Raw genomic sequence first — 25,947 nt, 5'->3', positions numbered from 1 at the left:
TGCTGCTGAAGAAAGAGAAGAGCAAAGAGAGTATGCGAAAGTACCTGGCCCAACTGCAAAAATTTGTAAACATTTATTGTTGCAAAGTGAAAATAAAAATCATGGAATCCTTTGTTGAGAGAACTGGAGCACGTGTTGATGTGGAGGTTTCTCCTGTGCACAATTCTCATTGCCACCAGTGAGAGCTGGACACATCAAAGGGTGAGCAGACCTTGTTCAGGGAATTCCTGCCAGCCGAAGTCATTGTCCCCAGAGGCAGAAGTAAAGGCTGAAACCAGCAGCAGAATTTTGGGAGCCAGCTGCATGCTGGCTACAAGCTGGATGGTGGTTATGCTGTTCAACCTGAGAGCTGTCTCCTTTTATCTGAAGGCAAAACTAGGCAGCACTGTAATTTCAGAGCAAGGGGGTGGTCAGGAAAGGTTCATGTTCCCGATGTAAAGCCCAGGTTTGCACCTAGTGGCAGGACATTGCACATCTCATGGAAAGGGGCTGTGGCTGGGGGAGCTTAGGATGTGTTGTGTGTATTTGCTTGGAAAGTTTCTGGGGCTGCTGAAGGAAGGTGCACTAAAGGAAGGATATAAAAAGCACTGGGTCAGGTGCTGAGTTGCTGCAGAAGAGGGCTGTTTGACTAATTTCAGTGGAATTGCATGTGTTCACACTATCCTGGGACTTGTCCCCGTTGTTGGCCTCTGAAATGAGGTGAGCCATTTCTTTGTTTGGTACCCTGACACGTAACAGTGTGTGTAACATGGAGGGTTTTATCTGTATTGTCTGAAAAATTGTGGTTTTTTTTTAACTTAAGCAAAAAATAAGGCATGTAAAATTTGCCTCTCCTGTGTAAAATAAAATAAGCACTGCAGAATGTGCAAAATGTCAGCACTTCGGTTGAGCAATGTTTTCCACTTAAGTTTTTACATAGTGTGACATGGGTTGGTCTGCTGGATTATTGCTGTTTGTGTTACAAAATGGAGAAAGAATTTGGATCATTTTCCAGGATTTACATTCCAACCTGCATTTGCAGGTTTGATAATTTCTTCACGTATATTTGTGCATATATATTTTTTTTTTGTATGCATGTTTGCCTATATATTTTTGTATGCATGTGTTTGCCTATATATATGCTGTCATTCTGGATGCTGAGGTTCATTATAGGCCTTACAGTAGGGTCTGAGGCTTGAGTGCCTGCTTAAACAACAATATTTTTACATTGTGCTTTTTCAACAGTTTCCTAATTTTCTTCCTTTGCTTATGCTTCCTTTCTACAGTAAGTGTTGCCATTTTGATGAGTAGGTGTGACTGCCTTCATTACGGGGATGAAGTCACATTTTGATCACTGGACAGATATTGGCATTTCTCAACAGTGTTTTTCTGGGTAAATCTCTCCATTTTCATTAAGTGCTGTTAACTGAACAATCCAGCCTGACTCCTTTTATTAGCACATATTTCTTCAAAGCAGTCCTTTCAAGTGGCCATTCGCAAATATGTGCAAAGCTGAGAAAAACCCCTCAAATTCTTCTATTGTAAACTAAACGTGGAATTTATATTGATTTGGATTATTTTTCCTATGCTGCTGGCTTAGCTTTGTCTGTGGCTGAATAGGTAATTCTGCAATGAGTTCTGCTTGGTTTTGGGAGCAGTGATGCTTTTACTAGTATTTCTTTTCTGAAGTCACTGTGTAGCATGGAAATTTAAACTGCTCAGTCTGATAGGGATTGGTTAGTGAGCTACATGCCTAAAATTCACAGAAATATGCAGGGCTGCCTCTGACACCCTCATGTTTGGTTTACAGTGGTCCCAAGTGTCAGTGTTCCTAATGTGTGTTAAGTTGATACACCTAGTAATTCTACTTTATCTGTGCTTTCTTGCATTGAGACAGCTGAGTTGCAGACCTATTATGGGTGGTTGTAAAGTGTGAGTAAGCAGTTAAAAGTCATGTGTGTAATCTTGATTTACATCTAAGTTTGGGCCAAATCCTGGGCTTGTTACAGTGTTTGCATTCCATGTGTAGTTAGCGGGATTAATTGGAAATGCTGCAGAGGTTAGATTGCAATTAAATCTTTGATGAATGACCCTTAGTGTGAGGTGCTGACACTGCTGCTTCTTTAAACTTTATCTCTCGGTGCACTTCTGGGATGATGGGGGTGAAATCCTGGCGTCAGAGACGTCGGTGGAAATTTTGTCTGTTCAAAGACAGCTGAGATTTCAGCTAAAAGGAAAATGTTAGTAATGGAAAAATTGTCCAGTCCTCCAGGTGATGTGCATTATTAGTGGGTCTGTGTTCTGCAAGCCACTAAAGAAAGCCTTCAGAAAGCTTTCCTGATACTCATTTTATAATTTCAATTTTTTTTTAGCTTTAATACAAATTTCACCCAAAAGAGGGTTTGCCTGTGGAAGGGTTTTCCAATTAAATGCCTTTAGGCTGTCGTAACATCCTTGTATGATAGACTCTTACTTTTCATATTTTAAAAAAATAGAAAAGAAACAAAGGAAGAAATCAACCATTTCCTTGGGTTTATGGGAATGTAATTTGTTTATCAAAGGCACTGAGACAGACTGAAGCCAAAACCTGCCTCGGAGCAGAGTGCCGGTGTTGTAGAGAAATACAGCAGGACTGGGTGTGCCTGGGGAGGGAGCTGGGTGGGACAGGGGGGCACACCTCCTCCCATTGCCAATTTCCCATGGAATCACAGAATATCCTGAGCTGCAAGGACCCACAAAGATCACGGAGTCCAACTCCTGGCCTTGCACAGCACACCCTCAAGAATCACACCCTGTGCCTGAGAGCATTGTCCAAACTTCTTGAGCTCTCTCAGCCTTGTGACTGTGACCAATTCCCAGTCCCCTTTTGACAGCAGAAAATAGGTGTGCTTGGCACCACTGAAAATGACTTGATGTATGTTGAATTGATGTGAAGATATTGAAACACTGTGCAAATGTTCATTTGCTTGGCAGAAGTTAGTATGTCCAAGCAAAGCTCTGTACTGTTTTCTTGGTGCGTTAATGGTTTACCTATTAGGCAGACCAAGGAAATTGCAAAACTGAGACTAAAATCCAAGAACCACGCTTTCTCCCTTCCTCTGTAACCTCCAAATAACATTTTATTCCTTTGTAATAATTTATTTTAGCCTTGTTCTTATAATTTAATTGAAATTACACAATGTTTTAAATGTAAATATAGCTATAAAAAGGGATAATAAACAAGTTCTACTTGAACAGAAGCTTTTGCAATCTAAAAGCATGATTGGATATAACACAATACAATAGAATAACAAAATGACATTCAGGATTTATAGCTGGATTACTTAATTGAGCAGAAAAACTTCTGCTTTTACTCCCTCCCCCTGCCCTTGACATGTAAGCCTGCAGGTACAGTTACAAGCTGAGTGTTCCTGCTCTGTGTAGCTCAGATAGAATGCATCCACATCCTGGTTTCACACTGAAGATTGTTCATGGTGAAATTTGTCTGCTGTTTTAGACGCCTTGAGGCATTTGGAATGTTTTAGATGCATAGAATTTTGCTTTCCCATCGTAAGGGTATTTATTAAACAGCTCTCTTCAACCTGTGTTATGCTTTGTGTTTGTGGCAACTAAAATTTGTTCAGGAAGGAAAGTATAGAGTTACTAAGGTTTGAGGCAGGCAGGAGCCAGACTTTCTTGCTGCTGTACCTCACTGGTATGAAGTGAAGTTCTTTAAATATTGTGTCCTGCTGTCCTCCCATTTGTCAGAAGGGCTTTTTTAGCATGGAATCTTCCTAAATTGTACAGAGGTTTAATAGTCCTTCTATAAGTTCAAGGAAGGGCCTTTTTATTTTCTGCTTGAGCTGGGATTAATGTAGAGTTTGCCTGGTGTGAAAAGATGATGGTGAAAAATTTGGTGTTGGAAAGAGACAGGAAAAAGGACACATTTCATATAGGGTAGCTAATCATAGAGCTGTAAATCATTTGAAGCAGGACTGGTAGTCAGAAAGGAGTATGAACTCACCTTTTGGGAAGGATGAGGGAGGATGACTGTAGATTTTTGGCAGGAGACTACTTGAAGCACACAAGAAGTAGGCTGACCTAGATGCCTGATAAGAGGCTCAATGAAATGAAAAGTGGGTGGATTTGGAGAAGAACTGGGTGGATCTGATTGTTTTGGCACTTAGGTATTTATGTTTGATTTCCAGGGTAGCAAAATTTTAATCACCTATTGTTCATTATTGGTTGGTTTCTTGGTAGTATGACTGGCACCTCTCTTCCCGTGTGGTTGCTGGGGTGCGTGGAGCATGGGAGAGGCTTTGTGCTGCAGTTTGGGAGGAAAGAAGTGTCCTGGGTGGCAGGTGCTCTGGAGGAACGTTTCTGTGGAGGAGGTTGTGTGGAGGGACATCTGAGGAGCAAAGCGAGGGAGGCTTTGTGGGCCGCTCCTTTGTTCATGAGGGGATGTTGAGGTTATGTGGTTTTGGGATGGAACCTCAGCATTCTTTGTGAACAAACGTGTTGCTGGGCTCCACTGGCAGTTAAAATATCCAGCTTCTCTTGCTGATGACTGTCACCAACTTTGCCCCTCTTCCTGCTGCTGTCCAGGCCTTTTGCTGCTCAAAAAGGCAGTGAAATTGTGATACCATTAAGAGAGTAAAAGATGAGTGTCTTAGATTGAAGACATGGCCTCTAGGTTAGTTTATTCAGCTTTTGAGGAGTAAAGTACTCCATAGATGTATAAATAGTACCAAATGTGTAACAGACATCAGCAGCTGGGTCTTGTATTTTTAAACAAGTTACACACACACACACACATGTGCAGTTCCATGTTCCATGTATGGGAGAGTCTGTGTGCTCATGTGTTTATTCAGGAATTGTAATTAATAATATTGGCTATGATTTTTTGGTAGGAAGAGACAAAATACATTTCAGGATGGTATTTTTGAAACTCAAGGCATAAAGCAAAGATAAATGATATGTGGCTGCTTTCTTTGACAATCTAAAAAGCATCTTATGTTATGAAAGAGACCTAAAATTCATGAAACCCACCGTAATTCCTTTCCTATTGTTTTCTTACATTGGTGTTTGTTCTTTGAGAATGCAACTGTATCTCAGTAGTAAATCTAAAATAACTCACCCCTGGGAACAGTCCTTCTAGGATTACAGCTGTACAACTATTCCTTGACTCTTGCACTACATCTGCAAGTTCCTAGAAATCTTTGGTGTATTTACCTTTAGCCTGTGTTAGGTAATCAGGGGAGCTTGCAGGACACAAAGCCTTATGGAGCATATATGATTCCTATCTATGCACCCAGGCACTATTAGACTTTTCTGCCAACATACTTTGCTTATCTGTTATCCTGCTGTTGCTCAGTCCTGCTCCTCCCACCCCTGTGTCCTTCCTCCCATTTCAGCAGAGAAGAGACAGCTTCAACTCCACCAGATGATGCGGGAGCCTGAAAGGCGAGGAAGAGAGGTGCAGAACTCTATGGGTTCATGCTTTGACCACTTGACATGAGGCAGAACCTTCTTCCTGTGCAGTGACCAAGCACTGAACAGATTGTCCAGAAAGGGTGTGGAGTGTCCTCACTGGAGATATTCCAGAGCTGCCTGGGCAAAATCCTCTGCTGTGGGAGGGCCCAGGTGCCCCACTGTGGCTCCTTCCACCCTGACCCATCCTGGATGATTCTGTGATGATAGTGGGGAGTTGAAACTGCCTTGACTCCCCCGCCTCTGTGGAGAAGCGCACCTTGTCTCCTAGGCATTGCTTTAGGTAGCTCCAATTCTTGTTTGATGAGCCTTTGTACACTCTAGCTGTGTACACTTCTGTACACTGTGAGGCCTGAATAGCTTAAACACCTGCTGGTCTGTAAAGTTGGCTGCTTGTGGCACTATGATAAGGAACTGCCCTTGCTTGCCCTGCAGTGAGAGGAAAAACTTCCACTGGCTTAGGTGGGAGAATGACTGGGCATCTGTGACAAGCAATCCCATGACTGTTGTTGCTTTCAGCCCCTAATTCTGCAATTACTGAATACAAAGGGCCATGCGTAAAGTCCAGGGGTGTAATTACTGTTTTGACTTCCTGATGATTTATCTTGGGCACCACCAATGAATGGTACAGCTTAATTACATCAGTTACTTGAAGGGATTGTGCAAACCCCAGGTATTTATTGTGTTCAGGGGAGAACTAGCTCAGCTAGAGATCATTTCATACATGTGCAGGGATCTCCTTTGTTATTTATGTGCTGCCAATGTTTGGAAAATTGAAATGCAATTGTGTTCTATGTACCAGGTGCTGAATGACAGCAGAGAGCACAAAGCAGTATTGTCTGTGGTCCAGCTGAGGAATTAAACCCCTTGAAGTTAAAGCTTCTCTGATAGTACTGTGGTTAAGTGGCTTGAATATTGGCACTGTAATTTGGATCAGTGTTTACATAGCTTGCACATTTTATGGTATAATACGATAAATATAATACAATAAATTGTGCTTTTATCCGAAAATCCTGGTCTGGTGCACTTTGGCCTCCTTTTTAAACATACAAGCAAGTGATCTTAAAACCTGCTGTGGTGTGGTCTGACAGTCACTGCAGGTGCCCAGGACCTTTTAAACCCAAGCCTGTTGTTTGGTTTCACACATTTCAAATGGATTTATTAGCAGGTTATAGAGGTCTTGAATTGCTGCTTGTTTAATGCAGCCACCTCACAGGTGTCAGTAACAAACCAGCAGCTGCTTTTGGCTCACTATAAAATGGGATTTGAATATTTTGAATTGTGTGTCAGAGGAAGTGGTCTGTCTTTGAAAAGCCTCTTCTGTTCCCCTCCATAGAGCAGGCTGAAGTCTTACATCATGTGCAATGTGTAGCTCTGCTCTCCCTTCAGTATTGTAACAAGCACCTCTAGAGTAAACAAGGAGCTGTTAGACTCCCTGAAGGTCATGCAGCTGGAATACAGGATGAATGGCATTATGTGGAAATGCTGGGGATTAAATTGTTAATTTAATAACTGCTAAATAAAGCAATACTTTCCTTGGATTTTTGTCCTTGTGTTATAAGAAACAAAGGTGTGAGAAGCTGTGGTGCTGAGCAAGGGCTCAGGAGATGATGTTTCTTTTCTGTCATGCCACTGCCCTGCTTCATGTCAATTGACCTTTCTGTGCTCTGATTTTGTGTCCATAGGATGGAAGCGGCACTAACTCCTTTTTCCTTTGTCTTCTCTGATGTCTTTAGTACCTGAATGCTGCTGAACTCACTTATGGTCCTTATGTTTATGCCTTTAGAGAGTGCTCAACAGCAAGTGATCGGTATTAATTGTTGAATGTCTGTTCTCTGCCAGGCCACTGTGTTTGAGCAGTACAGCTGGCTGGCTCAGAGAGTGTGCAGGATCTCATTTGTTTTGCTCAGCACCACCATGTTGTTCTCTTTCTGGTTTTTGCTGCAGTGACATGCCATGGTGAAAGTTTTGCATTTCACCCACAGTTGTGGTTGTCACCAAGGAACACAGGAGGTTCCTTGTGAGTTATGGTTGGCTTTTCAATATACTTCCACCCATAAGGTCAAACCTTATGGGTTCCTCCTTAAAAACCTTTGAGGGATTTTGTTGTGAGTGAGAAGTACCCCTTGGCATTAAAATCCTTTGGCAAAGCTTCTGTTAAGGTAGTCCTTTCCAGTCAGCTGTCTGTGACTCCAGGTTTTAGGTGCTGTTTATAGGAAGCTTTGGCCTATTGGAACATGGACAGAATGCAGGATGTTTCTGAACATCAGTCTTCTTGTTAAGCCTGGCCTAACCTAGACTGTGGAGAACACAACTCCCTAAGGCCCCCTGCTTGCTCCTGAAGCTGTTTCTTCAATCTCCTTCCTCACTGATGCCTCATGTTTGCATCTAAGTCTGTTACGAGATTGGAACTCCTGACTTCCAAAATTCTTTGTCACTTTTGCTCCTGGGAGCTGCAGCCACAGTGGAGACTTTGTCATCTTGCTACAAGTAGAAAACACATGGTCGTGCTGGGGGATTGGCCTTGCTGCGCTTGTGGCTGGAGGCAAAGCCTTCACCAACTTGAGTGAAAGCTGAATGCATCTATTGTGTAACTTGGCTGAAGCCAATTTGTGCTTTTTCTGGCAATTTCCAACAAAAATGCTGCTAAGAATGTTGCTGTGAAGTGGCAGGGCAGTAGTGTGTCCTTAAACATGATTTCCCTGAATAATTGTTTGAAATGGGCAAATTATTTACAGGATGCTTCCTGAAAGGAAGCTGAATTTATGTCTAGGAAGTTCTGAGATAAGTTTAACAACTCATATTTTAAATTTTATTGTTTATTTAACTTCTAAAATATTACAAGAAATATATTAGATTTGTCATCTAGATTTTCTGCTGTGGACTAAAGAAATGCTTATTCATTTTAGCACAGTAAAATGTGGTCTTGGGAGTTTTGATCAGGGCTGAACCTTAATTCCACATGCTTCCTCAGAGGAAAAAGATGAGAAATGGTGAAGAAGAAAATCTGACAGCTGCAGAGAAACTGTTTCTGATTGAGGGCTAATGGCTCAGATGAAGGAAAACATAAATTTTACATGGAATGTCAATGTATTTGGCGTGACAAAAGGGATTTTAACTGGATTTAAATGAAGTGGGATCTGAAACACAGACCATAATTTAGTGCTGTAGAAGAAATCCCTCTCTGGAAGGAAAATGTAGACTTTCTTGGTTATGCTTAGTAACTGAGTAACAGAGTTTCTAAGGTATTTTTTGTAGTGCACTGGAGAAATGTGGAAGCTTTGGATCTGTGGTGCGGCAGGCATGTCTGTGCATTTATAAACACTGATGGCATATTTTGGTGAGTGTGATAACTTTTGTTTTTCAGGTTAGTGGATGACCGGTGTGTGGTCCAGCCAGAGGCTGGTGACCTTGCTAATCCTCCAAAGAAGTTCCGAGGTCAGTAAAATCATCTGGGGGGATTGTTTCTCTTTAATGTCCAACTGATGCGGTTCTAACTCCTTGGGCACTTTTGTCATGTGGCTTCCTAGAGGGTTTGTGGCCACAGGGATGAAGTTTCAAACTGGAACATGAATGGCAGACTTTGAGAATGAATTACAAAATTTGCAAAGGCACAAGAGGCAGGTGGAAAATACGGGGGAAGGGGCTGAATTTTCCTGTAGTCCAAGAGTTGCTTGCTCTGTTCTGTACATTGAACACAGATCCCATGCTCTGTGACAAGCTCTTTGCTCCAGCCCTGCTCTCACTGTAAATGGGAAAGAAACTTGTGAGGTCCAAAGCTACTTGAGCTGATGGATTGTTTATTTTTTTTTCCAAGATAAGATACCATTTTAAGGTGTACCCCCAAATATTTTGTCAGCTTTTTGTTTTGCTTTTGCTTAAGACTGTATCTGATTTTTTTTTTCAACTTGACCTTGTAGATTTGTATAATTCTGCTGTTTTGCTTATTGTAATAAAAAACAGCAGTGCACTGACCACTTGCAGTTTTTACTTGTTGACTGTTAAAAACGTACTCGTAACTGTGCCAGAGCAGAGCCTTACTAGCCTGATCCAGGCCTCTTTCAGCTTAAAAGGGCTTGGATTTACACCGGTTCTGAGATGAAAAGAGTATGACTTGCCTGATTTAGAGCAAGGGAAATGTTTCATGGCTGCTTGTATCTATTTTCAATGATCTTTAAGGTCCCTTCCAACCCAAAGCATTCTGTGATTGTCAGGGGTTTCACTGACATGCTTAACTGTAGTATTTTATTTGCAGTGTTTATGTATATGCTACTACTGTGAAAAATAAAGCATTTAAAAGATCAGCAGAGTGAAGTTCTGCTTTCCCAGAGAGTTCAAGACTTTTTTCCATTATATATTCAGGAAACATCAGCAGTTGGTTCCAGTTCCAGCTGTGAGCATTCAGCACACTGGCAGATAACTGGAAACTAAGAAAGTGACGATGCATACTTAGAAACTAACAGTAATAAATTTCAGTTGCTTGTGTGACTGAAAAACTTTAAAGCAGAGCTGGGGGTAGCATCCAGTGTGGCTTTTAGGCTACTTAACTGTGATTTTGCCCTCTCAATGCTTGCAAGTGACTCACAGTTTCCAGGCTGTGGAAAATATCAGGTGGGGATTCTTCGAATGATATTTCTGTTGCTGGACTACCCCGATGTGTTTCTAAAGTTGAGCATATCCAGGTTTCTAGATGAGACCAAGGTCACTGGGAAAGATTTGTGATAGGAAAATTGAATACACCCAAATGCCTACAACTAAGGATCTTGGAGCTTAAAAAGACAACCATAATTTTTTCACTGTCTAGTGTTTGAGGGCTTGATTTTATACCTTCAGTACATTAGAGATCTTTTCTTGCAATTGTGTTGTTCATTTCTAACTTGAAAAGGCAAAGAAAGAAAAAGTTGATAGGTTTCTGTGTTGATGATTTGGGCACTTTGATGCAGGGTGGAAGCTGATTCTCCCAGCACCAATGATTTGCCATCAGTGGTGGCCAGCACATGTGGAGCAGATGTCAGAGGGGGATGGGACACTGACAAATGTACAGCTGTTTTCTGCTGCTGGGGAAACCAAGGGCTGTACTCCTGAGTTACATCCTAGCTTCTGTAGGGGAGGGGTTTCCATTAGTTGTGGACAGTTTTGGCTCTGTCCCTTGTTGTAACCTCTGTCTGTTGCTTGCATAACACATCCCTTTATCTCCAGTTGCCTCTGCTCCTCCTTCTCCACAGCATCAAACCTTTCCTTCCCTCTAACTCAGATCCTCCTCTTTTTGAGGATTGCCTCTTCTCCCTCTCTGCCCCAAAACTTTTTAGTAGCTACTCTCTTCCTCCCTGCTGCTGCTTAGCTCCTCTTGCAGTCTTTCTTCCAGTTGCTCATTAGCTCTCTTCTTTACAGTGCTCCATAGTTTAATTTTTGGGACTACTGCCATGGTGGTAGCATGCAAATTTGGATGAGCTGCAACACAGAATGATTTGGATTGGAAGGGACCTTAAAGCCCATCTCATTCCAACCTCCTGCCATGAGCAGGAACACCTTGCACTGTCCCAAGTTGTTCAGAGCCCTATCCAGCCTGGCCTTGGGCACTTCCAGGGATGGGGCAGCCATAGCTTCTCTGGGCAACCTGTGCCAGGGTCTCAACACCCTCACAGGACACAATTTCTTCCTCATATCCAATCTGAATCTACCCTTTTTCAGTTTGAAGCCATTCCCCCTTGTCCTGTCACTCCATGCCCTTTTAAAAAGTTCTTCTCCATCCAGCTTTCTTGTAAGCCCCCTGAAGATAGTGAGAGGTGCTATAAGGTCTCTAACTCCTGTAGGAAGGAGAAACTAAATTAGTGAAAAAGTAATTGTCACAGTAATTGTCACATTAATTTATGCAATCCACCTATCTATAAAAGCATGGCTATAGTGTTAGGGGCATTGAATATCATATCAGCTTCAAGTATCCATAAGCAGGAGGATGGCTGCAGGAACGATTTGGATGTTTTCTCCTTCATCCTTTAAGTCAAATTCTAAGTGTGAGAACAGCAGGAGCTTTGCTGAAAGTCCAGCAGAAACTTGCTGTCTAATTGAGAATTAGTGGCTTGAACCACAGAGAGTAACCAAAAGCACATCTCTGCCATACTTTGCTAAACTGCTCAGAGCCCTGAGGCAAAAGAGTTTCTAAATATTGTTCTTATAATCAAGAATCTAAGCAAAATCCATGTTTTTCTCCACAAGAATCTTCTGGGAAATAGCTTTCAATTAAAGCAGCAAAGTTAACAAACCAAACAAAAACTGCTTTAAGTAGATTCTTAACATGAAAGGAAGATTTAGGCATGAATGATTAATTGTATGATTAGACATAAGCAACTGAAAATAACATCTGAGAGCAGGATGAGTAGGGCCTCTTCACTAATAGGAACTGCTGTCTGTATGGTTTACAATGTTTTTATCACTGATAGCTGAACTAGTGTTGACTTGAGGTTAGAGCATGACCTGGGAGTCAAAGAAGTATGAGAAAAACATGTTTCTAACAAGATGTTTAGATTTCAAGGACTGACTCTGAAAATTAATATCAGAGAGGATTGTGTTTGCTCTTTTTTGGTAATATTTTATCAACCCTTTCCCCAGTGGGAGGGGCAAAAAAGAAAGACTGTGGTTTTGACTTGTATATCCCCTACAGGGTTCACTCAGAGATCAAATCAAGGTACTGAGATGTTGGCCTGAACTGAAAGCCTATCTAAAGAGGGTCTCAAAATAGCAGTTTCATTTTTGTGTGTTTACTTTTTTTTTTTTTTTTTTGAGTGGGTGGCTGCTATTCTGGTTGTTTCCTGCAGCATGGAGTGTTGTTAAGCTAAGGAAAGATGTGGTTGCTTCTCATTTTTGTGTCCTTATGAAGAAGCTGTGCTCACCATTCCTCCCCCAGTCACACTGGGATGAACCTGGAGTGGCTCTGTGTTCACCAGGGTACACATCCAGATTTGCAGCAGTGCAAAGGAGGGTGGAATTTGGTCCCACATGTGTTTCCTGAAGCCTGGTGAAAAAACCCCACGGAACATTTACTGTATTACATTGAAGGCTGAAGCTGGTGAGATCCAAGGCACTGAGTGTGGTGATGGAAGTGCTTACTGTGCTGCAGGGCTGGGTTCACAGAGAGTGGGAAGAACATTGTGTGCCAGGAGTTGTGTGCCTCTGAAGAAAAGCCACATCATGAGCCACACAACTGCAGGTTTCCTTAGTCTGGGACCCTAAACATATTCCAGCTTGATGTTTCCAGTAGGAAACACTTCCAGCTTCCAAGGTGTAAAATAGCACAGGTAAGACCTGCTTGTTGATCAGATTTAACAACTTTGGAAAAGGAGCATGAGTCTCCTTTTAAAATATTTATTAAATGCAAAATGACCTATGTTTTTAAAATGGTCTAAACTTTCTTACTTGTAACTTGTATTCCTTTGATTTCTTGAGGCTTCTGCAGTGGAAGTGATGCTTGGGTTCCCAAATACCCTCCTTTGCTTTCCAGGTTTTAGTCTGATCTAAGATTTTCCTGACATTGTTCTTTTTTCTTCACTCCCTTCCATTACCGTTCTCTGCACTCTGTCCTTTCTTCCTCCCACCTTTTCCTCTTCCAGCTGCCATTTTTCTTTTTATTTACCCTCTACATAATTTTGGTTTATTCTTTTATTTTCTTCTTGTTTTTCCCAGTTCCATAATTGCTTTAATTTCCTTCTCTTTTTTGTTGTCCTGTCTAGGACACTTCATTGTCCCACTCCTTGCTCCTCCACATTTTTCCCTTATCATTTACACATTAGTTCTTTTTTACCTTTTTGTCCTTTTTCCCCCCCCCAAAACAAGTAGATTTGTACACACTGTGATTTTTATAGCCCTGTCACTTCCACTTCCTCATTTCTCTGGTTTTAGTAAAGCCATGTGATAACTTCTACAGTTCTGCAAGCCAAAGAAATCTTCCATGATGGGCAAGAGTTGAATTTCTAACACTTAAAAAAAACCCCCAAAAAAACCCCCACAAACAAGAGAGGGCTGGGAGAGAAAGCGTCTCGCAAATATTGTTCTAAACCATCTTTATCCAATATCAAGAAACATTTAAAGAGCATAATAGGAGTTATTTTGCTTTTCAGACTTCCTGAGTGAAGGTGCTATTTGCCTACCTTTGATATTCCCTCCCTAATTAGTCCTCAGTAAGAGAAACATTTATGTAAAACTCCATAAAGTAATGGATTGGGAACTAAGACTATCTGGGAATGTCTGGAGAAGTCAGAAGAGACATTCTGTCTCATGAGTGGGTTGCTAGACTGACCTCCAAGAGGGAATGGCTTTTTCATCTGCTGTGTGGTGGAAAGTTGCTTTATAATTTTATGCCTCAGTTTCTCTTTTTCCTGTTTATTTGAGCTGTAGCATCTCTAGGGCATGCACTGTTCCACCCTATTACAATGTTTAGGATCATGAAGCTTGAATTTACACAGTTTTGTTACTCGAAAAAAATGGAAAAAAACCCCAGAGAAAAATGATGAGATGACCTGGTTTCAATGCATTGAATCCTAAAAAGTAAAATAAAATAGGGGAAAAAGCTTGTCTGGGATCAAATAATGTTTGTTTGTTTGTTTGTTTGTCAGTAAATTGAGGGAAATACAATTGAAGTAATACTGATTTGAAAAAGGTCCTCTACAGGGTGGTAGCACCGTGCTCTTTGCCTCTGCAGGAGGATGGGAAGCACTGTGTTTACTGAAAGAAGCAGGATGTGTGGAGAGTAACTGAGAAATGAAGACTGGTCCTATAAAAAGAAGGTATTGTTACTTCAGAGAAATAAATGTTTCATGAAGCCTTTTGAGAAGGCATGTTAATTATAGATTATGACAGAAAATAATAGCAGACTTTTGTCTTATGAGCTGAAATCCTGATACTTCACGTAAAATATCCTATAATATACAGTACAGTTTAATGGCACACAACACTTTGGGGTTTTTTTCACCTCCTTGGCTTCCAGAATATTGTAAAAATTACCTGGGAGTTATGTACTCTAGGTTGTGTGATATAAGTCCCATTATAAATGTGAAATGAGAGCAAACACCTTTGCAGAGTGTCTGGGCTTGCTTTGATAAGTATTTGTAGGACTATTTCCTTGGAACAGGAACTCCGGGCTGCGAGGGGGGTAAATCCATGAGCACTTTGGGTCAGTGCCAAGGAAGGTTCTGCCATGGGGGGCAATTTTGTATGGACAAACTTTGCTGCTTGAATAGGGGTGGGGTCAATCCATCACTGCCAGGGAAATATGGAGGGCTCATAGCTGGGGGCAGACCTTCCTTTGACATCCACAGACTGCAGCCCATGTTGGAGAAGAGTTTCGCCCTACGACACCCAGTCCTGAGTGTCCTCACAACTCCCACAGCAGAACTCTTCCCTCTTCTTGCCTCTTAATAGATGTGGTATGTGAGAGGACAATTACCAGTGTTTGCTATGTGAAATGTCTGTCAAGTCTTGCTCCTTTTAGAGCAGTTGATGATTGTGACTGTGCAGGACTAGATGTTGTTTATCATTCTAAAAGTAATTGGCTTTGGGTGAATCATGAGCCTCTTTGTCCAGTTTATAGGACTTCCACTGGACACCCACCCCCCCCCCCCCCCAAAAAAAAAAAAAAAAAACAAAAACCCAAAACTCTTGAGTCAGGGAGTTTAACAAAATTCAGTTTCTTGCCATTTAACAGTAGCTTTCAACTAATTGCGTTTTGGGAAATAAAGATGAACAATTGAACAAGCATTTAGGGAAGAACCCCTTGACTTCATTCCAGACATCTCTCCCCTTTCTTGATCTGCAGCCCCCCACTCCACATGGGGAGGTGGTGGGGATGGCATGAGGGTTGGTGTATTGACATTCTCTTTCCTTTGCTGCTCATTTCTTATTCAGCATCTCAGCATTGACTGCAGTTTCCTCCTTCTCCTCATCCTTTTCTCTCATTTGCACAGCCGTCCTGCTCAGGTGGCTTCTCTCTCCTCACCTGCTTTTTTCCTGGTCTCTTGGACAGCGGTCATGTTCAGCTTGTGTCACTTTGATTAAGAAACCCTAACAGTAAAAACAACTTGGTGAAGGCACAGAGACCCCAAACTCTGTGTGAACCTGCTTGGTGGCTGGCTGCTGAATACCCCTGCCACCCTTGGATTCAGCAGTGCCAGGAGGAGCTGGGCAAGCCAGGTGTGTGGCATACAGACAGCAGGACCACTCTGCCAAGGTTTCCAAGTGCCTTCAAACAGTGCCTCTTTGATGCTGGGGTGCTAATAAAGCAGGAGGTAGATATGGCAGGATCGTAGCCTGGGGCTCTTACAGGGATTGCACAAAGTGGGAACCTGTGAGGCTTTAAAGGCTTTAGGTTCAACTCTAATGTTGTGCCACCCTGTTTCTGGTATCATTGCCACCAAGATGACTTGGTGGCTGTGTTTAAGCACTGGTATCTGGACATTTCTGGACAGGAAAAAAACTTACTAAAGCATACTTACAAATGAAGGAAATGTCTTTCAACATGACTTAAGAGTATTTCTTTAAATCTTTCCCCAGACTGCCTTTTCAAGGTGTGTCCTATGAACAGATATTCAGCCCAGAAGCAATACTGGAAAGCCAAGCAAGCCAAACAAGGAAACCATACTGAAGCAGCACTGCTGAAGAAACTTCAAGTAAGAGACATCTGTATTTGTAATCTTATCTCAATCTGCAGGCTGTAGAATTACAATAGCACCAGAAAGAATAATAAGTGCCTTGGGAACCACTGTGATAGGTATTATTATGCCACCATAGCAACTCTATGTTCTCCTACCTCCTGACTGGCATTTATAGCCCTTCGCCTGGTGTTTATCTCACTTTGGGCTGGGGGTTTTGCCTTTGCTGTAAGCAAGGTAGTGCTTTCAGAAATTTTATAAAGTAAAAATTGAGTTGTTAAAATCAGGGTGGAGCCCTGGTTTAAATAATACTGGAAATCCTTACCAGGAATTAGGCAGAGGAGTGGACAAAGAGATGTCCTCAATGTTTTAGCCAGGGAATTCCTCAAAACTGTGTTTGTCCTTGCCTTCAGTCTAAGTGATGCTTTTGTGAATCTTTTTGGAGATTGTATTTTGTCTCAAATACAGTGTAGATGGAGCAACTCATCTGTATCTGAAAAACAGCTGGCCTGATGTAACTGAATGCATGAAATGAATTGAAAACAAGGTCCTGTCAAACCTGGATGACAGTTTTGTGGGCAGTGGAGAGGTCACCAGTGCTTCCATTTAAAAAAAGCAAGGAAGGCACATGGTGTGTGGCCAGAGTTACACAACAATTAGTGCTGGGAGGGAGAGTTTGCTCTGTGGCTGTGTTTGACCCAGTCTATTGTGTTTAATTTTAATGTTGCCAATTGTGAGCTACTGTTTTTGTTTTGTTGTGAAGTCCATGTGTTTATGTACAATTAAACCCCAACAAGTAAAAGGTGACAGTGAGAAGCTAATCATAAGCCTTTTTTTATCCTCTACAGGATCAAATAAAGCACATGAAATTACTTTTTGGGCTTGAAAAATTTTAAAATAACATGCATTTAAGGTGTGACCCATAGTTTGTGACAGAGTCCCTATTTTGGGTAAAAAACCATCAGAATCAGCGTCAGGATTTGGGTGCTAATATTTCCAGTGCAGTAATGCTTGTAGGTTGCAGGATTTAAATATAATGCCATTTCCATTCTGCACTGTGTGTTTCAGGTACTTCTTTTGTAGAGTCTAAAGAAATAATCATTCTCTTGCAGCATGCAGCAGAACTGGAACAAAAGCAGAATGAAAGTGAGAACAGAAAGCTGTTGGGCGAAATTGTGAAATACAGCAACGTTATCCAGGTACACCTATTGAAATCCATCTGCCTTCTCAGTGTTGGAAAGGAAACAGTTGTTTCATTTCGAGGTTACAGTGAAAATTAACTATTTCCCTGCTGTAATCTGGATTGTCAAGGGTCAGGTAAACAGAACTTGGTGAAGTTTACAATATTGTAAACTTTTTCTGCCTGTTTCAAAGCCTACCAGAAGTGCTGCATATTCCTGTTTAAATAGTATGTCATAATAAAAATTCTATGTGTATTTCTTGGTGCTGCAATTTAGAATCTGAATGTAGATGTGTATTTTATTTTCAAGAGTTATTTCAGAATCATGCTATAGAGGTGCTGTGCAGCTCCTTTTATATCATTGAAGTAATCTGTATCTCATGACATATAAATGAGACAGGAGATAAGTTCTTAAGTGCAGTACAACTTTTCTGTAATGGATGTAATTCCTGATGGGAACACTGCAATGGACACTTGCCCTGATGTAAAATTGATCCCTGACACATTTCCTCTCAATCTGAGATAGAGCATCTGTTTTCCTAAACTGTAGCATACTTTCATGACTGCCTTCTAGTTATATTTTGTATTTATATTTATTATAGAAAATCTCTGCAGTGTGAAAGCCTGTGCCGCCTCTTTTGACTGGAGAGAGAAAAAGCAACTAAAAGCTGTACTATTTTAAAAAAAAAAAAATTCTTTTTTTTCCCAGCTACTGCACATAAAAAGCAACAAATACCTCACAGTCAACAAGAGATTGCCAGCTCTGCTAGAGAAGAATGCTATGCGGGTGTCCCTGGATGCTGCAGGGAATGAGGGCTCCTGGTTTTATATCCAGCCCTTCTGGAAACTGAGGAGTGAAGGTGACAATGTAAGTGGAAATACTGAATGTGTTAAGAAGGAGAAGGGAGAAGAATTCCAGGAGACAATTTCTTCACTGCTGGACTGTTTCATAATGGATTCAGTTCAGGAAAGAAGAAATTAGAAGAGTGATTAGGACTTTTACCTTTCCTGTGAAACTGGAAAGTGTTAGTAAATTATATGGTCTGAAATCTTATGTGTTGCCACATTCAGCCAAGCCTCTCTTAGCTTTGCTAAGTCTACCTTTTGTGTGCAGATATACAAAGCTGACAAGAAATCATAGTTTATGTTAGAGACTTATTTTTTTTGAAAAGGTTTTGGGTTTTCTAAATTTTTTGGCAACATTTTTTTTCAAGGGGTCAGTAGAGAATGTCTCTAGGAAATACATCAGTTTTCTTTAAATCTGTATTCACTTTTGACATGAAAATGATCCAATCTATGATTGGAGCTGGGTTGAATAGTCTGGAAAGTCTTTTCTGGGTAGGTTTCAGCAGGAGTCTTGCATATTGATGAGGGGAAGAATGCACAGGAGAGCTCTTTGCTGCAGATCTGAGAGCTGTGCTGTGAGATCACAACTCCCTTCTTCATTCTGTGGCTTGGTTAAGTGCCTGATTTGGGTAATTTAGATCTGCCTCTGGGAAGGCCATAGGATGATGAACTTGTGTGGTTTTATATTGTAGACCTGCCTGAGAATATTCGGCTCCTTTCCCCTGTGTATAATCAGTGAAAGCCTTCTTAGGATTGTAGAAAGGAATGCCTCTTTTTTCAGGTATTTTCTCTCATTAATTTTGTGGTTACCCAGCCCTTGGGATGCTCTCCAGGATGGTGAGTGTGGTTGCTTGCAACTCCTTTTGCAATCTGTTGTTGAGAGGAGAAGGATTGCATTCCCTTCTCCTGGTCAAATATCCCTAGAGTCAAGAGCCTTTCCCTGCTCCACGTAGTGATCAAAAGGATATGTGAAAATCCTCCTTCTTCCCAAAGCCTGTTGCAGAGAAACAGAGCAAATATAGCCCTCAGGGGGGCCTCTGCATGGCTTTTCAGCTGAGGAAAACAAACGTGGCTTAAACATTAGCTCGGTACTTATTTTCCTTTTTTGGAGAGAAAAAAAGGTGACTTATTGTTTTGGCTTAATTTCTTGGAATAACGTCAGTTCAGCATCTTTTAATTTCTCATGCCTAGAAAATAAGTGTGTGTGTGTGTCGTGCTCTCCAGAGGGAGGACCTGGGATTCCCACCTGTCATCTGCAAAGCCATGGTGAGCCCTTACAGCAGGCCATCCCAGGCCTTCAAAGTCATCCTCAGTACTGCAGAGATTCTGATTCTATTTTCCTCTGGTGTGCACGCATGAGGGTTGGGAAGAAGACCTGCTGATCTACAAAGATTGCAGATCGATGCAGGGATGGTAGTACCATCCCATCGCACAGACCCCTTTCCTGGTCTGTTCCCGTGGGGATTTATCTGACAGGCTCTGAGCCGTGAGGGCTGTGTGGCAAACTGGTTTATTCCTAACTCAGGTTCCTTTGGAATGGGCTGCTGCTCATTTTCTGTTTCCACGTTGCCTTTCAGAGCTGGCAACTTGCCATTGTAATTTACAGAGGGAATTTACAAAGGGAGGTTGTTTCTTGTTTCTATTAGGCCCAAGCGGATTTGACAATTTTCTTTGCAAATTTCCAGCGATAAACATTACTGCTCTGGCAGCTCTCTTATAAGTGCTTTTGTACATTTCTACCTCTTCAACAGACACACAAACCAGGCAGCTGTTTCACAGAGGACAGGAGTAGCAAGTGATGGGGGAAGTCTTCATTTTCCTCTCACAGATAGGAGGGAGGCTCCAGCCTTGTACCCACTACTTCTTGTCAGTTACTCCCAGACACAGAAACCTTTCAATTCACGGAGTTAGCTTTGTATATCAGGCCCCTACTCTGTTTAGAAACTTCACCTTTTTTTTTTTTTAAACTATATTTCTGTTCTATAATGAGGAAATTCCCTAGAAAACATGTTTTAGAAAGTCTTTTAAGCAATAGGGGTGAGTATTGAATTTTTGCTTGGATGGCTGCTACTGTGCCAGGTAATGCAGGCAAGGTAGAGCTAAATGCCATATGTCCTAAAAGAAAAGGAATCTGATACAGGATGTCATACAGAATGAAAAGGAATCTCATAGAAAGTGTGACTCTTCTGGTAAGCAATCACAGTTTTTTAGCCTTGTGAAATATTTTAGAACTTAGTTTTCTGAAAGAAGGTTAGCTTAGTTTCACTAGAAACTGGTTAATTTTGCAACTCAATGAAAGTAGCTAAAAGAATATGACTGAACATTTACAGTAATTGGCATAACTACAATATTTTCTGCGGACTTTTATTAAGTCTTTTTAATTTTTTAAGCTGCTCTTCAATGGGAGATAGGACTAATTAAGGCTAGAGCTGGTTCCATATGGACTGAACAGCAAAATATACCCTGATAACAGGATTGGTGCTGTGTGGATTGCACTGCAGTTATTTGCCATTTTAGTGTTTTTTTTTTTTCTTTTTAAATAAGATGCTTAATGTTATGTTCTCTTAATGATTTAGTTGTGATAGTCCTGGTGTACATACAACAATTTTGAAGTCCTGATTCCACTTTGCAGGATGCAAACCTGGTGGTATTTTGGTTAATGAATTGTCTGGTCATAACTTCTTAAAACAGGCTGTAAGTAATGTCTGTGTGAAGCATGGCATGCAGGAATGTATTGCATAAGAAATGTCTTATAGGCATCTTGTCATTATTTTGATTCTGTTAGTGAACTTGTTCCCGTGACTTGGATCAAGTAGGATTTCTGTGTGTGATCTGAGCATGGTGACACTGTCTTATGCTACTGTTTATTTTAGCTGTGTTGGTAAAGAGCAGGCAAATCTTCCTTTTCACCTCTGCAACGAGGGGGCCAAATTCACCTGCATTGAAGTTGCACAAGGCTGAACTGGGCTCAGCTTTTTCATCAGAAATGTGCTGATCAATGCAGAAAGTGTTTTTGTTTGTCTTCCAGAAGAAAGCATGGCTTGTGCAGCATTTCATGTAGTAAAAAAATCACATGTAGCCACTTGTCTTCATGTTTGTGCTCAAAAGTGCTGTGAACAACATAAGCAAATCAGGACCCAGTGCCAACCAATCTGTGTGGATTGATATTTTTTATTATTTATTTTTTCCCCCTTCCAGGCATGAATTGAATTCTCCATATGCATGTCTCACGCTGTTTTTAGATTAAAGAAGTTTTTCTATATCATAAAGAATTGCAAGAGCATGGGAATTTGCTTGCAGGGAGCCAGCCAGGAATTCCTCTTGTAGAGAGAAGGTCTCTCAGTTTTTATACCTGCTGCCTGTGCTAAGCTCAAGCACCATTTAGGGAGCAACAGCAGAGGGGATGGAGTGTGCTCACCTCTTTCTGAATTTCCAGTGATTTCTGTGCCTCTCTAGGTTGCAGTCAAGCAGACTGAATCACAGAACTCCTGAGCCTGTCAGGACATTTACCAGCAGATGGTCCACAGAGCTGGGGGCTCACGATTACTTTCTAAGCTTTCACTGGGATAAAGAGAACTTACTGTAACTTTTGAATGAACTGAGCTGCTCCTGGAGTTTGTGGATTCATATCTATTTCATGGTCTGGAGTTTCTGCTGAACTAGGGGACATGCTTATTGGGAATGCAAGGGTTCATTAGTTGGAAATCTTGAACCCAAGTGATTGTACATCATGAGGGAACAGACCTGTTGTGTGAATTGTCTGCAAATAAATTCACTGAGTGCCATTCCTAAAGCATGCATTTGAGTAATTTTCTAAATGTGCTACATTACTTCATTTTATTGGCTGGCTACATAGGTCTAAATTGCATTTTATTTCTGTCTTCCAGGTTGTGGTGGGAGACAAAGTTGTTCTCATGCCAGTCAATGCAGGACAGCCTCTGCATGCCAGCAACATTGAGCTTCTAGATAACCCTGGCTGCAAAGAGGTGAGTTCAGGAGGGCAAGAGGGGTAACTGCTGATCTGAGATGGTTATAGAAAGGCTGAGGGAATTGGGATTGTTCAGCCTGGAGAAGAGAAGGCTTTGGAGTGACCTCACTGTGGCCTTCCAATGCCAAAAAGGAGCCCACAGGAAAGATGGAGAGAGACTCTTGACAAGGGCCTGGAGTGACAAGACAAGGGGGAATAGCTTCATGCTGATAGAGAGAAGGTTTAGATTGGGTACTAGGAAGAAATTGCTCCCTGTGAGGGTGCTGAGGCCCTGGCTCAGTGTTGTAGGCACAGAGTTTGTGATAATTGGGAGTGGGGCTGGGGCGGAGCCTCATCCCCAATGAGTACAGCTGTGCAGGACAGGTGAATGATACTGAAGGTAATGAGCCATGGAATGCCCAGGTGCACTGACCAACCACCAAAGGGAACAGAGAGCACACAGGTTTAATGCATGTAAAAGAGTGTTAGAGATTGTACTGTAGAATAATAAGGGGCTGCAGATACTTGAAGCCTTCTTTGCTGTTGGTTGTGCCTCCACCATCCTCCTGACAGCAGAGGTTGCCCAGAGAAGCTGTGGCTGCCCCTGGATCCCTGGCAGTGTCCAAGGTGAAGCTGGATGTGGCTCTGAGCAAGCTGGGATAGTGGAAGGTGTCCCAAGCCCATGCCAGGGGCTTGGAAATGGATGACTTTTACATCCCTTCCAACTCAGGCCATTCTGTGACATGTTGTTCTTTACTGGTAACCAGAACCCACTGTGAGCCCACCATAGGCTCAAAGCCAGCCTTAAAAACTGGTTCCAGCTCAAAAACCCAAGATTAAATATTCTCACTGCAGTGATGTTCTGGCACTGAAAACTCTGTGAGGTTTCCTTGAGTATCTCAAACTCTGACTGATGTGAGAGTAAATCCTCATTCAGCATTCCTTTGGGGCTGGTCTTGGTAGGCTGTCAGCAAACAGCAGTATTTCCCCACGCAGTCTTCTCCAATATTACGATCATTAACACCTGAGAGCTTCAGGACCAGGTTTAAGAACTGTACAGATATGTAGCTAAGCCCTGTCCCCTGCCATCCTAGATGTGGTGTAGTCTTTCAGAAGAATGGAATGTCTCAGAAAAAACCCCATCCCCATATATTATAATTGGATTTTTTTTTCCTCTAAAGGTAAATGCTGTCAACTGTAACACAAGCTGGAAAATAACTTTGTTCATGAAATTCAGTAGTTACCGAGATGATGTACTGAAAGGAGTAAGTATGATTTTTAAATTGTTTTTTGAATTCAAAAAGTCTTACTGTATTTGACTGTAGAGAAATATTACCTGGTGAATAAAAGAAGAAATAAGGACTTTATGGAGATGTTCAAAGTGGTATTACAGGCTTATAGATAACAATAACTGTAATAAGACAATGTAACTTTACATGCTGAGGTTTTGCACAATGCCATGCCTGTAGATTAATCTGAGATAACTTACATTTTCATTTTAAAGATAAGCTTAATTTCTCCTCACATGTACCTTAATAAATCATTGTCAATGGCTATTTTTTCAATAGGTGTTAAGGTACCAGCAGTTTTTGAGGAAGAATTTGAAAGGGAAACTGATATATTTGTGTAGACCCATTTAAGGATAGTGTTTCAAGTCTTGGAGAGAGGCAGGAGGAAACAAAAATTATTCCAGCAGAAAAAATAGAGACTGGGCGTTGGTGTTGATTGCAGAGTAGAAGTGATAAGATAACACAATGTTAGAAAAATCTCTTTACTTCCCTTAAATAGAGAGATCAGAAATGAAAAAATCAATTTAGTAAAGTTAACTAGAATTAAAAATCACCTTTAGGTTAATTTTTTCCCCACTGTTCATTGTGGTGCTTTCCCAAAAGGCCATGGGTCTCCTGCAGGACTGAATTATCCCATCTGATTTCCAGACTTGGTGCTAAGATTGAATGCTCTTCACTTGGTACCTGTTCCAGCAATAGGAAGCTCAGAAGTATTTTCTTCCTATCAGCTCTGCTGGCATCACTGGAGCTGTTACAAACAGAAAATTAGTCTGGAGGCTTTGCCTACCACTTAACAGTGCTTCTTTTTCATATTTCTTTAGGGAGATGTTGTGAGGCTGTTTCATGCAGAGCAAGAGAAGTTCCTGACATGTGATGAATATGAGAAGAAACAACACATTTTCCTCCGCACTACGTTACGTCAGTCAGCCACGTCTGCGACGAGTTCTAAAGCACTGTGGGAAATAGAGGTATTTTTTTCTTCTTTTTATAAATATTTTAGGACCTGAAGGCCAGGGCTCAGTAAAAAAACTTCAGCACAACATGAGTCATTCAGAGGTTCCTGATATCATCACACACCTCCCTGTAACTATTATTATTTCATGAAATGGTTTGTGTAGGATGAACCCTGACGAGCTGCCTTATTGCTCTGTGTGTGGGGAGAGAGGAGGCTTTCTTACTATATTTGCCTGCACTAAAATGAGGAAGAGTCAAATTTCAAATTCAGACTTGATGTAAATGGTGTGATTTTATCAAAGCCAATCAAAGGACACGCACCTCTCCTGAGTTTTAAGTGTTTACATTTAACTTCATGTACAGTATAAAAAATGGAAATCCATGGCTGAGAGGAAATCTCCCAAACATCACACAGCACATCAATGTTTGTTTAACGTTAACCTGAATAAAGATGGTCTTGTGAATGGGGATGGTTTTGAGAAGGGCACTAGCAAACATTTTTGTTCAACTAAGAAACATTGGAAATTGGTAGGTCTCAAATCCTTGCTGTTACAATAATGTAACTCCTAGACCCAAAAGTTCTTGTCTGATGAAGAAATTTTGTGCATTTAGAATAGTCTTAAGAAAAATGGTTGATTTTTGTCTGGGTGAGGATTGTCTGGACTTATTGGAGATTACTCCTTGAAGGAGACACACACTGCTAGATTTCAAGAAAGCAAATGACCTACAGCTCAGTCAAGGGATAAAAGAAATAACCTGTGGTATTTCTGATGATATGAGAATATATCACTTGAATGAAAATTTTTCAGAAGCCCTTAGTATTGACAAAAATAGAGCTGGTATAATTGGTAAAGTAATGTATGATGGTTTGAATTTTGCTTTTAAGTAGTGCCTAGTAGTAGAACAGCTCTCCTTACTTTCGTGAGCTGCAGATTCACACCATGTCACTTAAAAGCAAAATTTGGCTCATCATGTTTGCAGGGAATAGATTAGTGAAAGCACAGAAAGTCATAGGAGTATTTCCTGGCACTTGGCAAAAAGTAAATGTAAGTAGTTGTTATCTATGGTGAGCTTCGTGTAAGCACAGAATTCCTCTCTTTGGCAGGCTGTACTGATGTTGTTTGCATATTTTTATTAGGTGTGAGCTGCAGGAAATGTCAGTGACCTGAAGTATGATCTTGAGGAGCAGGATTAAAATCTAAATTCTTCTTTCAGGTTGTTCACCATGACCCTTGCCGGGGAGGGGCAGGACAGTGGAATAGCTTGTTTAGATTTAAGCATTTGGCAACTGGAAACTACTTGGCTGCAGAGGTAAGAATGCCAGTTAAACAAGTGCTTGTGTGGTGCCTAACCAAGTCCTGCTGGTTCAGAACTGCTGTAGCAGGTGGGTCTGCAGTGTAGATATTCACAAAGATCCCACCCTGGGCCCCTGCTGGGTCATACGTTATTGCTGCACCCAGGGACTGCAAGGCAAACAGCACTGTTAAATATCCACCATGTTTATACTGAAAACCCTTGGGTTCATTTATCTCTCTGCTCCTGTTTGCCCTTGATTTTTGGAGTGGTATTGTGACTTTGTATTGGTGTCATGTGACTTCATTGTGATTATATAGGCTGCAGTGT

The 25,947-nt window shown here is 41.3% G+C and overlaps 1 protein-coding gene across 3 annotated transcripts in view; it reads left to right on the top strand.

Moving 5' to 3' along the window:
- ITPR2 (inositol 1,4,5-trisphosphate receptor type 2) overlaps positions 1 to 25,947 on the top strand; it is a 242,810-nt gene that overhangs the window by 19,773 nt on the left and 197,090 nt on the right. For all 3 annotated transcript variants that reach the window (XM_053978468.1, XM_053978469.1, XM_053978470.1), the window contains exons 2-9: positions 8,816 to 8,886; positions 15,991 to 16,106; positions 17,201 to 17,287; positions 17,978 to 18,136; positions 22,002 to 22,100; positions 23,263 to 23,346; positions 24,192 to 24,338; positions 25,540 to 25,635. In XM_053978468.1, coding sequence (XP_053834443.1) covers positions 8,816 to 8,886; positions 15,991 to 16,106; positions 17,201 to 17,287; positions 17,978 to 18,136; positions 22,002 to 22,100; positions 23,263 to 23,346; positions 24,192 to 24,338; positions 25,540 to 25,635 — 859 coding nt within the window. The remainder of the gene's footprint in view (positions 1 to 8,815; positions 8,887 to 15,990; positions 16,107 to 17,200; positions 17,288 to 17,977; positions 18,137 to 22,001; positions 22,101 to 23,262; positions 23,347 to 24,191; positions 24,339 to 25,539; positions 25,636 to 25,947) is intronic.

The sequence above is a fragment of the Vidua macroura genome, chromosome 5 (assembly GCF_024509145.1).
Source record: "Vidua macroura isolate BioBank_ID:100142 chromosome 5, ASM2450914v1, whole genome shotgun sequence".
NCBI classification, from domain to species: Eukaryota; Metazoa; Chordata; class Aves; order Passeriformes; family Viduidae; genus Vidua; species Vidua macroura.
Note: the sequence above shows the minus strand (reverse complement) of the source record. Positions and strands in the feature narration are given on the sequence as shown.